Here is a 13,660-nt window from a genome sequence, read left to right as displayed (position 1 = left end):
CAAAGGAATAAAAGGTGACCTTTCCTCTCTCCGCTCCTCCCAGCCTGACGAGGTATTCAACCGAATTTAGCTAGTACTGATAGGGCTCCACAGACCATTACGAAAAAAAGATACTTCTAAGCGCCTAAATAATAAAACTACACACGTTATTACTATAATTTTAATAATTAATTTCATTATTATTATTCACTAATTACACCAAATGTATTTAGCATGGCTTAAATAGATTTCTGAGACAACGAAGTAAAGGAGAGAGAGAGAGAGAGAGAGAGAGAGAGAGAGAGAGAGAGAGAGAGAGAGAGAGAGAGAGAGAGAGAGAGAGAGAGAGAGAGGTGCATAGTCACAAAAAATTACCCACAGTATATGAGGACGAAGTCATGAAAAGGTTCACTCACTAAAACTTCATTATGGATTTTAACACTGGATAAAACCTTCAAATTTGAGACTCCGGGTTTAATGACCCTGGCGTTTATAAACCACTAAAAGGCTACAAAGCCTTAACGACATCTTGGGATCTTCTCATAACTAAGAGCTGTTATTCTGAGGCTAGTGTACCAACCGTTTGTCACACGGTCGTACATAAATTATTTTGTATATATTATGCTTGTATCTTTGCTCTTCCCTCGCACTAAAAAGAACCAGACTAAACATGTCTGCGTTTTTCTTCTCTAACATTGTCTGTTTCTCGAACATGAAAATTCCTTTTGCCTTGAGGTTTTGTATATAAAAGAGAGTGTTCTTTAACAAAATTAATCAGTTGATTGCATCCTGCCTTCGAGTCATAACCTTTCTCTCGGCCGTCACATTGGTGACCCCGGAAGTCGACTCGCTCCCACCGCCTTCCACCCCCCCCCTCGCCCCTCTATTGTTGGTACTATGGCGGACTCTACGGAAGTTGGCGCTGCGGCTCCCCCATTGAAACTTTCGTCATTCGCCAGCGGAGAGGCATTTGCTTGGTTTCAGCGGACAGAAGTCCAGTTTCGCATCAACGGCGTGACTCCCTCAACCACCAAAGCACATTATGTTCTCGCGGCGATACCCGAGGACACCTTCCCAGAAATATCCGACTGGCTTTGTGAACAAGGAGACACCCCAATAGCATATGACGCCCTCAAAACATAACTTCTGCAGCAGTACTCGCCGTCGCCAGCCGCCCGTATAGCAAAGCTTTTTCAGCTCTCTCAACAACCGTTGGGGGACCAAAGGGCTTCGCTTGCCCTCAGGGAAATGACCAGTATCGCTCGCCTTCAACCTGCCGCAGACGGCTATCCTCGTGAGGTAAACCTACTTCGTGCCCTTTGGATATGCCGTTTACCAAGACCTATACGCGCTGCCATACCCGATTTCGATAGTTTACCCATAGAGGACTTGATGACCAAAGCTGACGCCCTTATGGACAGCCACTTCAAGACCTCCATCAACGCCTCCACCCCTGACGAAGAGGATGCCTATTCAACGTCAACCGAAGCTGACATGAATGCCGTAGGACATACACGCCTACCCTGTGACGTGATAAGCGGCGACAAAGCCACCCACCACCCACCAGCCACTTACTACCTCCCATCCGCCGCAATTTTGCTACTACCACTTCAGATTCGGGGCAAACGCGAAGAAATGTGCAGAGGATTGTCAGTGGCCAAAAAACGTGTAAGTAGGCCATCGCTCGTGGCGGTGGCCTCCCGTGTTTCTAATTTTTTCTTTTTACAGGATGCAGGAACGGGCGTGCGAATTTTGGTAGACACGGGTGTTTGTCCTTCTCTTTTGCCAAGGAAACTCTTCAAGACACGACGTAGTCTGTCAACATCTGCCGACGTCCGCTTGGTAGCTGCCAACGGATCTGCGATACCCACCTACGGTTACGAGAACCTCACATTATCGTTCAGAAACGGTAAATTCAATTGGAAGTTTCTCGTTGCTGACGTCACAATGCCAATCCTTGGTGCGGATTTCCTCTCTCATTTCCACCTTCTGGACGATTGGTCAACGCAGACTCGTACTCGTCGACACCTCTTCAACCCGCCCCCTCTAACCTCGCTCTCCACATCAGCGCACCTATGGATGGCTACGCACACCTCCTCACGTCGTACCCAGAAGTTTTCCGTCAAAAATTTAGCAAAACGCACACGGTTCCTGCCAAGCACGGTATTTATCATTTCGCCGAAATTTAGGAAATGGGCCTTTGCCAAAAGGCCTCCAGCTCATGTTCGTCAGCCTTACACATCGTTCTGAAGAAAGACGGCTCCCTCCGTCCGTGCGGGGATTAAAGGCGCCTGAACATGCAAACAGAATCGGATCACTACCCCCTCCCAAACATTGCCGACGTGACCTCCTACCTGCACAAAGCAAAGGTTTTCTCTACGCTCGATCTCCTGAAGGGGTATTATCAGGTGCCTATGAGCCCAGAAGACATCCCCAAGACTGCCATCACCACTCCGTTTGGTACATACACCTTCAATTACTCCTGTTTTGGCTTTCGTAATGCTGGGGCCACATTTCAACGTCTCATGGATGGCATCTTAGGGGACCTCCCTTTCTGTGTATGTTATGTGGACGACATACTTCTGTTCTCCTCCTCAAAAGAGGAACACCTCCGTCACCTGCGTATCGTGGTCGACCGCCTGCAACAAAACGGCCTTGTAGTCCGGTACGACAAGTGTACCTTTGGCGCCAACAAAGTGTCGTTCTTAGGGCACCGCATCATTCCTGAAGGAGTCCATCCCCTCCCTGAGAAGGTAGCAGCCGTTCAGAACTTCCCCGCGCCCTTGACCGTCAAAGCTCTGCAGGAGTTCTTGGGCATGATCAACTATTATCACCGTTTTCTGCCAGCCATTGCCGCCACTCTTGCTCCCCTCCACGCCTCCCTCAAGGGCAAGCCAAAGGACCTGAAGTGGGGTCCCCTTCAAGAAGCAGCCTTCTGCAATGCAAAGAAGGTCCTATCAACTGCTGCGGCTCTCACTTTTCCTATCCCACATGCCCCTCTCCTTCTCTCCACCGATGCCAGCGACGTCGCTATTGGTGCAGTACTCGAGCAGGTGGTCAACGGCTCGCCCCGCCCATTGGTCTTCTTCAGCAGAAAACTGTCCAAGGCAGAATCGGGCTATTCTACCTTCGATTGAGAATTGCTAATTGCTGGCGGTGCACTTGGCTGTCTGTCACTTTCGTCATTTCTTAAAAGGTACGCCCTTCGTCATTCGCACAGACCACATGCCTCTGGTGCACACCTTTACTCGACAGTCTGATGCCTGGTCCGCCCGGCAACGCCGACATCTCTCCGCCGTGGCTGAATACATTTGCACCCTTCAATACGTCCCTGAGAAAATGAATCCCGTTGCCGATGCCCTGTCAAGAAACACGTTAGCTGCCGTTCAACTGGGATTGGATTACAACGCCCTGGCTGAAGCCCAACGACAGGATCCAGAATATCAAACATGTAGGACATCCTGCACGTCCCTCCGTTGGGAGGACTTCCACCTCTAAGACTCCAACACCACCCTCCTCTGTGCCGTCAGTACTGGCAGACCACGACCTTGGATTCCTGCTCCCATGCGCCGACAGGTGTTTGATTTCATTCACGGCCTTTCACATCCCTCGTGCCATTCTACTGCACAGCTGCTGAAGGCAATGTTCATTTGGCACGGCATTTCTAAGGATGCTAAGGATTTGGTAAGCGCCTGTACTTCTTGCCAAACTTCCATAGTATATCGACACACGGATTCAGGAGTGGGCACCTTTCCTCAACCTCAGCGTCGTTTCGCACACATTCACGTCGACGTTGTGGGCCCCCTACCCACATCACAAGGACATCGTTACCTGTTTACCGTCATCAACTGCTCCACTCGTTGGCCTGAAGCCATTCCCATGGAAACTGCAACGTCCGCCTCATGCACATCTACCTTACTCTCTGGATGTATTGCAAGATTAGGTATCCCTGAGCATATTACTTCTGACAGGGGAACCACTTTCACCTCAATTGTGGACATCATTAGCAAATCTCCTGGGCATCACCCTACATCAGACAACGGCCTACAACCCCGGTGCCAATGGAATGGTTGAACATTTTCATCGCACCCTCAAAGCAGCTTTGATGTCCCGCTGCAAGGATTGCATCTGGTTAACTCAGCTTCCCTGGGTCCTCCTGGGACTAAGGACCACTCCTAAAGATGCCCTCGATGTCTCGGCAGCTGAAATGGTGTATGGCGACCCGTTGGTCGTCCCTGCTGATTTTTTTCCTTCTACAACCTCCTCCGATGATCTCCAGCGCATACGTCACGTTCTGGGAAAATTTACTCCATGCTGCCAGACTTACACGGCCCTTTTCCTTGTGATCTGACGCAGTCCAAAAGCATTCCTACTAAACATTCGGGGCAAAGAAGACTGGGTCTCCATTGATCGTCTAAAACCTGCTTATCTACTGCCAGATGACCCACCTACAGTTCGCCTCTTTAGATCAGGGCGCCCTATTTAACATGTACAGTATGTCATTTTTAGGGGGGGAGCCTTGTACCAACTGTGTGTCACACGATCGTACATAAATTATTTTGTATATATTATGCTTGTATCTCCGCTCTTCCCTTGCACTAAAAAGAACCAGAATAAACATGTCTGCGTTTTTCCTCTCTAACATTGTCTGTTTCTCGAACAAGAAAATTCCTGTTGCCTTGAGGTTTTATATAAAAAGGAGAGTGCTCTTTAATAAAGTTACTCAGTTGATTGCATCCTGCCTTTGAGTCATAACCTTTCTCTCGGCCGTCACACTAGATATTAAGGGATTAAATAGGATATTTGTTATCTACGTAAATGTCTAAGCTTGTAGGCCATGCTGTAGATACCATTGGTAGGCTTATAACTGCTATAATGCCTTTCCATTTCTTGAATTTTGATGTACTTGTATTAATCTGTGCTTTGACCTCGACTGTGTATGACTTTCCTTTCTTTGGCTTATAATTTTTACAAGGGCTAATTTTTCTGAGAATTCATATCTGTAATTGTTCTCATTTGTAAAGTGTTCGAACCTACAAGGCACCTAAATATTAAGACTCTCAGATAGAAACTAAAGATTTTCTGGTTTTCTAAGTGGCTCGATAATGTCAATTTAACAATCAAGTCGAATACGCTATAGGATACTCTAACGAAGACTGTATATGGCAACCATATTTTTCAGCTCCTGTAGGGCAAAGGATTTCTTTGTGTGATAGGACCCGGAAAACAGCCCTTAAAGTTTTAAAGGTTTAAAGGCCACTCATGAATGGAAGAGGCAAGGGACTGTGACATTGCCATATCAAGCAGAACAATGCATAGAGGCTGACAATATATACATATGATCAACCTCAAGCCACTCTCAACCCAAGCTAGGACCAAGGAGGGCCAGGCAATGACTACTGGTGACTCAGCAGATGGACCTGTAGGCTCCCCAAAACCCTCTATCGCTACGCTACCTCACAATGATGGTGAGGTTGCAGCGTCCCAAAAAACTAACGAGTTTGAGCGGGACTCTAACCCCAGTCTGACTACTACCAGCTTATAGTTCATATAACGAATACAAATTTCCGAGCTTATCATTTCCTACTCTTGAACTTACAATTTCTTTGAAGTTTACAATTCTTACAATAACTCCCCATTTTCAAGCTCATAGTTCCAAAATCAGTTTTCAATTCTAGATTTAGCATTGATAACGCTCTTCATTTCTAAGCTAAAATTGGCACAAATGCCTCCCCTTTGTAGAGAGTAGGGTTCCCCTGCTGTACAGGATCAGATAAGCAGCCCTTAAAGTAAAAGTAAAGTAACCTAATAATTCATGCACTATTTTAACATGGCCTCTCATCCTTAATCTTATAGTACCCTTGTAGTTCCCCACATAAAAATTTCATATCAATGCAATTAGTCCTTATTTCTACTTATAACCAATGCAATGGTTTCATAATGTTATGGACCAGAACTACAGTAATTTATGCCATAATAAATCAATAACAGTAATGTAATTTATAAATAACATTAACAAACTATGACAACTTAATCTTAACGAACATTATCAATAATGATTATATCACAAACAATGTCTGCCTTAGCCCTCACTTGTTAAGCACAATAGGGACACCCAATCCGAAGGACTAAGTCTTATAGAGGATCCTAGCTGGTAGTATCAATAAAGTCCAAGAGGGTCTTTGAAGCTCTCTGTCAAGGTCTGATTATGTCTGCTTTTACATCATGATGGTGTATATTGCCGGGACCTTCTAGCTAAGAATGACCTCTCGCAATTCTGCAACCCATAGTGCTTTTACGTAAGTCTGTCTTACTATTTATAGAATTTTCTAACTCCCTAAACTTTCTAAGAATCTTTCTAACTCCCTGAACAGATAGAATCTCTCTTGCAGGCTGCCTCAGTACAAGAGCCAGTGTCTTGCTATAGGTAAGGCGTTCTTGAACGAATGAACAGATAGAAACAAGAAATAGATAAACATGCTATGGGGGGAAATGGCCAGTCTAAATATAGTAACAACAAAATGATTTTTGATATTCTAGAAAGACCAAAATGTACTAACTTCAACAAGTAAAATAAATAAAGAAGCACCAATCAACCTTCACAATAAGTTTATAATCCAAAATATGCATACCAGAACTGCTCTTGTGGTTTTGCATTTAGTAAAATCTAATAATAAAAACAATAAAAGAAAAGTGTACAAAATTCGAAAAAAAATTAGTAGCTTTACCCCACTAACAAAAAAAAAAAAAAAAAAAAAAGATTCCAGTGTCAAAGACTTCACTGGTATACCCAGATAAATATCAGTATTGTTGTTTTAAGGAAAATAAATCTTTCTCAAAGTTGAAAAAGTCAATGCAATGCAATCCACAAAAACATCTTTCATTGAATATTTCTAAATCTCAAAGTTATAAAAAAAACACATGAAAGCGGTAAATTGTGAAAAAAAAGACGTTTAAACCTTCACCAATATACCTAAACAAAGACATTGTTTTTTTTTTTTTTTTTTTTTTTTTGAACGGAAAATCTATCCATGTTTAAACACTGGATTTTTTTTTTCTACATCGTCACGTACTTCCAATACTAACATGCACTTCACGCGCCCTCAACTCTGTGTTCCCACTAACGCCCCTTTCCTGAACAGATTGCCCTAAAAAATGTTTGGTGTTTTATAGTTTGGGAGGAAAACGTTCGAAAATAAACTAGAACAAAACGTTGACAGTAAACGCGGAGCGATGCAGTTTAGTTGAAGACGTTATATAACTGTGAAATCATCTCGGCCGTTTCTGTGCTTGGAGAAAAAAATGTAAGAAAATTAAAGAAATGGTTGAGGCGTCTTGCATTTTGTGAAAAAAACCTCTTTGAAAACAGAAACTACATATAATTCTTACACACACACATCAAGTATGGACGTTAGTAAGATGCAATTTAGGGAAACATTTGTCCCACCCATGATCTCTTTCTACTAACCTGTGGTAGGGGTTTAAAGATCACTCATGAATGACAGAGGCAAGAGACAATACCCTAGAGACTGACCATATATACATATGAACAACGTCCGAGGAGGTGGGACCAGGGAGGATCAGGCAATGGCTGCTGATAACCTGGCAGGTAGACCTATAGGACCCTTAAACCAATCCCATTCTCAGCTCACATGGATAGTGAGGGTGCAGACTATACAAGAAATTACTGACATTGAGCTGGTCTCAAACCCCAGTCTAACGGATTTTCAGGTAGAGACGATTCCAATAGAGTTTAAAGAATGCTACCACCGTACATCTTGCGTGTTGTGGAAAGCGACTAAAAGGACAGCTGCTGCTTTGTTAGCTTGCTTTTCTGCCTTGGGCTCACCGCCAATAACTGTGGCTGATGACTTCAAAAGGCCATGCGATCGTAAAAACGTCTGCCATCCTGGTCGTAATACTAGGAAAGCAGTTAATTCTAATAGTCAGGCCTTCTCCGTCATGAGGCTCAATACTACACTGTACTCTAGAAGTTTTATTCCAGCTGTGACCAAGTTGTGGAATGATCTTCCTAATCCGTAGAACTTCAAAATTTCAAAATTACAGCAAATGTTATTATGTTGAACCGGCTGATATAGTATATTTTATACATGAAATATGTTTTGATGTCACTGTTTTTAAAATATTTTAATATAATTGTCCATTATTTCTCATATCATTTATTTATTTCCTTAGTTAATTTCCTCGTTGGGTTATTTCTTCCTGTTGGAGCCCTTGGTCTTACAGCATCTTGCTTTCCAAACTAGGGTTGTAGTTTAGCTAGTAATAACAATAATAAAATCATCAACAACTCCTGATACCATTAGAAATAGAAGGCGCATCAGGCAACCTGCCCCTTATGTAGGGATAACGGTGGAAAAGAATATATGTCTTCTATTAGTTCAGGAAAAAGGTTGAATGGGAAATGGAATTATGAAAATTTTAACATCATCCCTTTCACACTGTCTGATTTTGTTGATTTGAGAAACTAACTTTCTCCTCTTAGCCTTTAGGCTCCTTCATTGTGATCCATTATTGCTAGTGACAGGCCATTCCAAAAGGCTAAATTTTGTGAGATAGAAAACAACATAGGGGTTACAGTTTTCTAGAATTAAATTCTAAACTGAGCAGGACCAGAAAAAATCTATGCAATTTATAAAACCAAAATGCAAGGAGCTGGTTGGCACTGAAGTTTGTGAGTCAATTATTTTCTCCTTATAAATCTGGAATTCTATACATCAGGAAGTTCATGAAAGCCAATAATCAAGACATAGATATAGAGTTTTGTAAACCAAGAAGAATACGAAAGCCAGGAACATAAGTCCTAGCCTATGAAAATATCAGAAATCTTGTGAAATTCCGGCCATTCATGGGTAAATAAGTAAATAAGAGTTCATTTATATAATAGGGTAGACTTAAAAATTAAGGAAATTTGTAAGCTAAGAAATCAGTAAATGTTAAGAAGTTTATAGAAGGCAGAATTTTAATGAATATCACAACATATGTAAGTCAAACAGCTTAAAACGTTCTTATGTTAATAAATTTAAGAAAGTTTATAGTTACAATGTCCATTAGGAATAAATTCCAGGGTTTGGCAGTGCTGGGAGAGAAGTATTTACTGAAATCGTAGGTTAATCAAAAACTTTTTCCGTGAGTAACGCAAAAAGGATACGAGTAACGAAATTTCAGTTTAATAAGAAGAATATCTCCATAAGAAAGAAGAGCAGTTTAATGTACAGTTGGACACAAGAGTCCCTGGCACACCGCTCCGAAGTAGTGCACCCAGTTATACCCTTACCTCATGGAGTGTTACCAAGTAGTGTAGGGGGAGATGGCAGAGATGATGGAAAGGGCTAAACATTAATGTTGCTAATGTTTTTGAAATATTTTATTTTAATTGTTCATTACTTCTTATATCGTTTATTTGTTTCCTTATTTCCTTTCCTCTCTGACTCTTTTTCCCTATTTGAGCCCTTGGGCTTATAGCATCTTGCTTTTCCAACTAGGGTTGTAGCTAAGCTGGTGATAATAATAAGAGTAATAAAAAGGAACTTATCTCAGTAAGGGTGTGGCTGGGTGAACCTTTAAAGGTTTCTTCACACGAGCAGATTGATGCTGTGCGGATTGTAAACCAATGAAGATCAATAAGGCTCTTCACACGCTTTCCACGTGGTTCCAGTATAGAGGCTTATTGAAACCTAGCCACGGCACTGGTATCCCGTGAGGTCCCAGTATAGCACCTTATTAAAACCTAACCGGGGCACTGGTATCCCGCGTGGTTCCAGTATAGCGGCTTATCAAAATCTAGCTGGGGCACTGGTATCCCACGAGATTCCAGTATAGCGGCATATTAAACCCCAGTCACAGCACTGGTATTCCGCATGGTTCCAGTATAGCGGCTTATTTAAAACTAGCAGCGGCACTAGTATCCCGAGTGGTTAAAGTACAGCGGCTTATTAAAACCTAGCCGGGGCACTAGTATTCCGCGGGGTTCTAGTATAGCGGCATATTGAAATCTAGCCAGGGCACTGGTATCCCGCGTGGTTCCAGTATAGCAGCTTATTCAAAGCTAGCTACGGCACTGGTATCCCGCGTGGTTCCAGTATAGCACCTTAGCAAAACCTAGCCGGGGCACTGGTATCCCCTCTCGGGGTTCCAGTATACCAACTTATTAAAACCTAACCGGGGCACTGATATCCCATGTGGTTCCAATATAGCGGCTTAATAAAACCCACCCAGGCCACTGGTATCCAGAGTAGTTCTCGTATAGCGGGTTATTTAAACTTAGCCGCGGTACTGGTAACCAGAGTGATTCCAGTATAGCGGTTTATTAAAACCTAGCCGGGGCACTTTTATCCCGCGCGGTTCTAGTATAGTGGCTTATCAAAATCTAGCCGGGGCACTGGTATCCCGCGTGGTTCCAGTATAGCTGCTTATTAAAACCCAGCCGGGGCACTGGTATCCAGAGTATTTCTAGTATAGCGGGTTATTTAAACCTAGCCGCGGTACTGGTAACCAGAGTGATTCCAGTATAGTAGCTTATTTAAACCTAGCCACGTCACTGGTAACCCATGTGGTCACAGTATAGCGGCTTATAAAAACCAAGAAGTCGTCTTAAGACATGCCTCCAAAACAGCAAAACTATTTCTGTACGGAAAAAAAAACCCCGCTCATGTGAAGCTAGCCTTAAGAGTCAAGTGTACCAGGAGTTCCTGTGTCCCAAAGTACTTAATATCAATACAATATGACTATCATAGGTCTTAAATATTGGCATACCTTATGGATAATGAGAATCACAATTAAGGCGAACAATTACTTACGTTAAACATAAACGTGAGGTTGTAAACTGGAGGGTTCGCTCTTGTGACACACGTCAAGGTAGCCGAACTTCCCTCTCGAAGCCCTGAGGAGGGCAACCCCGAATCCATGCTGCTGCTGCTCCCAGCGTCGATGCTAATGGTGGCTTTGGGCACGTCTGCAAAAAAAAAAAAAATATGTTTATTAAATAAAAGGATCATCCTAATCGGGTAGTTGAATCAATGGAACATCAAAAGTTTAAACTCAAAGCAAAGTTTTATATGTTGACCAGGCTGACATAAGTCCTTTTATAGCTTATATTTGAAATAACTGTTTTAATGTTGTAATTGTTTTTAAAATATTTTGATTTTTCATTACTTTTTATATCGTTTATTTATTTCCTTATTTCCTTTCCTCACTGGGCTATTTTTCCCTGTTGGAGCCCATGGACTTTATAGCATCTTGCTTTTAAACTAGGGTTGTAGCTTGGCTAATAATAATAATAATAATAATAATAATAATAATAATAATAATAATAATGGGCCAATAGAAACAGACAAAATTGTATAAAATTTTATATGACTAGTTATCAATGCAGTTTGCAGCTTCAAAGGAAATGTATAACTGTGGAGCAACGATAAGAGAAACGAACAAAATAGTAAATTGATAAGCAGATAACTGTAAAAATTTTACTACTACTAGTCTTCGGCACTTTTTCTGCTTTTGCTTTCCCTAAATATTATTTAACCTTTCTTCCTCCGTGATTCTAAAGGTTTCTCGCTTCCTTTGTCGTCACAAAACCTCTCTATATTTATATTTCATACCTCGTTTGGGCCTGGGCTAGTTAAGGACAGCAATGTTTCTGAATCCAAGAGCCGTGGCTTTTTCAAAATTAATATTACTGATATAAACGAGACAGCCTGAACCGAATTACATGAATTAATCTCATTGTTGAATCATCTTTTTTATTCATAAATTATTGTTAATATTCCTTTCAAGCTTACGACCACTTGAAAACATAAATCAGGATAAATACCCAACTAACTCAAATGAGATGAAGAAAACAAAATTGCAATTAGGTAAAAATTGCTGATTTTTAGGTTAAGGGAGATTTGAAAGAAACAAGTTTTTACTTCGGTGATGATCTGCACAGAAGAAATATTTACATTTGCATATTTTCATTGCTAATATATATATATATATATATATATATATATATATATATATATATATATATATATATATATATATATATATATATATATATATATATACATAAGTAAATTACAACAGTGAAAGAGGAAGAGAAGATAATCATAGGAGTAGACATGAATGGTAGAGTGGGGAAGAGAAGATTTGGATATGAGGAGGTACATGGAGGAAATGGGTTTGGAATTAGAAATTGAGATTGGGAGTATATATTAGAGATGGCTCAGAGTGTTGAATTAGCATGTATGAATACAGGCTTTTAGAAATCTGAAAAGCACCTGATAACTTATGAAAAGGAATGGAAAGCCAAATGAGTTACATCTTAGTTGGAAGAGCTAACACAAATAATATGCTGAACGGTAAAATGATTCCGGGTGAAGCAAGCGTTAAACACCATGGATTCGTAGAGATGGGTTTTAAAATGAGAGGTAGAAAACCCAAGAAGAGATCTAGAATGAATGTTTGGGACCTTAAAGGAGAAAAGAGAGAGTAATTTAGGAGGATTGTGTGAGAAAGGCGACTGGAAAGGTTGAACTTAGGATATTTGGAGAGGGTAACGGATGGAAATATCTTGGTGAGTATGAAAGAAATATGTGCATAGGAAACGGAGAAATTACTTGGAAGAACCAGGGGATATGGTGTGTCCAAAGGAGAAAAGTGATGGTGGGACAGAGAGGTGCAAGAGTCAGTTGGAAAAAAACCAAAGGCATTTAAGAATTAGAAAGTAAGGGAGGCACAAGATGCAGAAGAACTCTACATAGAAGAAGAAAAAGACTCTTTGGGGAAAGCAAGTATAGCTGTTGGAAGAGCAATAGAATAATAAAATTAAAGGCTACGAATAAGGGAATAGAAAAGGATATCTATACGATTTCAAACTTGAGGAATAGGCAGATAGGATTTGGGGCAACTAGGAGTCATCAGGGATAGAGATGAAGATATATTACATAAGGATAGAGACATTAAGAGGTTATGGAAAGAATATTTTGAATAACTGTCTTGGGTTAGAGTTCTCTTGCTTGAGGGTACACTCGGGCACACTATTCTATCTAATTTCTCTTCCTTATGTTTTGTTAAAGTTTATATAGTTTATATAGGAAATATTTATTTTAATGTTACTGTTCTAATTTTTTTTTTTTTCCTTTCCTCACCGGGTTTTTTTCCCTGTTAGAGCCCTTGGGCTTATAGCATCCTGCCTCTTAAACTAGGGTTGTAGCTTAGCAAGAAATAATAGTAATAATAATAATAATAATAATAATAATAATAATAATAATAATAATAATAATAATAATAATAATAATAATAATTATTATTATTATTATTATTATTATTATTATTATTATTATTATTATTATTATTATTATTATTATTATTATTATTATTATTATTATTATTATACTGAAAATGAGAAAGAAAAGCTGGGAGAAGCACAGAGGGTGGAGGGACCAATGGTGAAGATACGGAATACAGAAGAGAAGTGAATGCCCACTTCACTGAAAAAAAATAATAAAGCACCTAGTCCATCAGAGTCTCAAAATGAAATGGTCAAAATACTAGCTACAGAGGGGGAACAATGGATGCTGGGCTTAAGAGCAATATGGATGAGTAAATAATGCTTAAAAACTGGGAGGAGAGTCTAATGATATCTATATTTATGCAGAAAGGTGTTATCATGGAA

The 13,660-nt window shown here is 40.7% G+C and overlaps 1 protein-coding gene across 1 annotated transcript in view; it reads right to left on the bottom strand.

Moving 5' to 3' along the window:
- LOC137619017 (uncharacterized) overlaps nucleotides 1–13,660 on the bottom strand; it is a 160,446-nt gene that overhangs the window by 44,156 nt on the left and 102,630 nt on the right. Inside the window, 1 exon segment of the mRNA XM_068349216.1 lies at nucleotides 10,800–10,954. Coding sequence (XP_068205317.1) covers nucleotides 10,800–10,954 — 155 coding nt within the window.

The sequence above is a fragment of the Palaemon carinicauda genome, chromosome 25, assembly GCF_036898095.1.
Source record: "Palaemon carinicauda isolate YSFRI2023 chromosome 25, ASM3689809v2, whole genome shotgun sequence".
In the NCBI taxonomy this organism is placed as follows: domain Eukaryota; kingdom Metazoa; phylum Arthropoda; class Malacostraca; order Decapoda; family Palaemonidae; genus Palaemon; species Palaemon carinicauda.
This window is presented reverse-complemented; position numbering and strand designations above follow the sequence as displayed.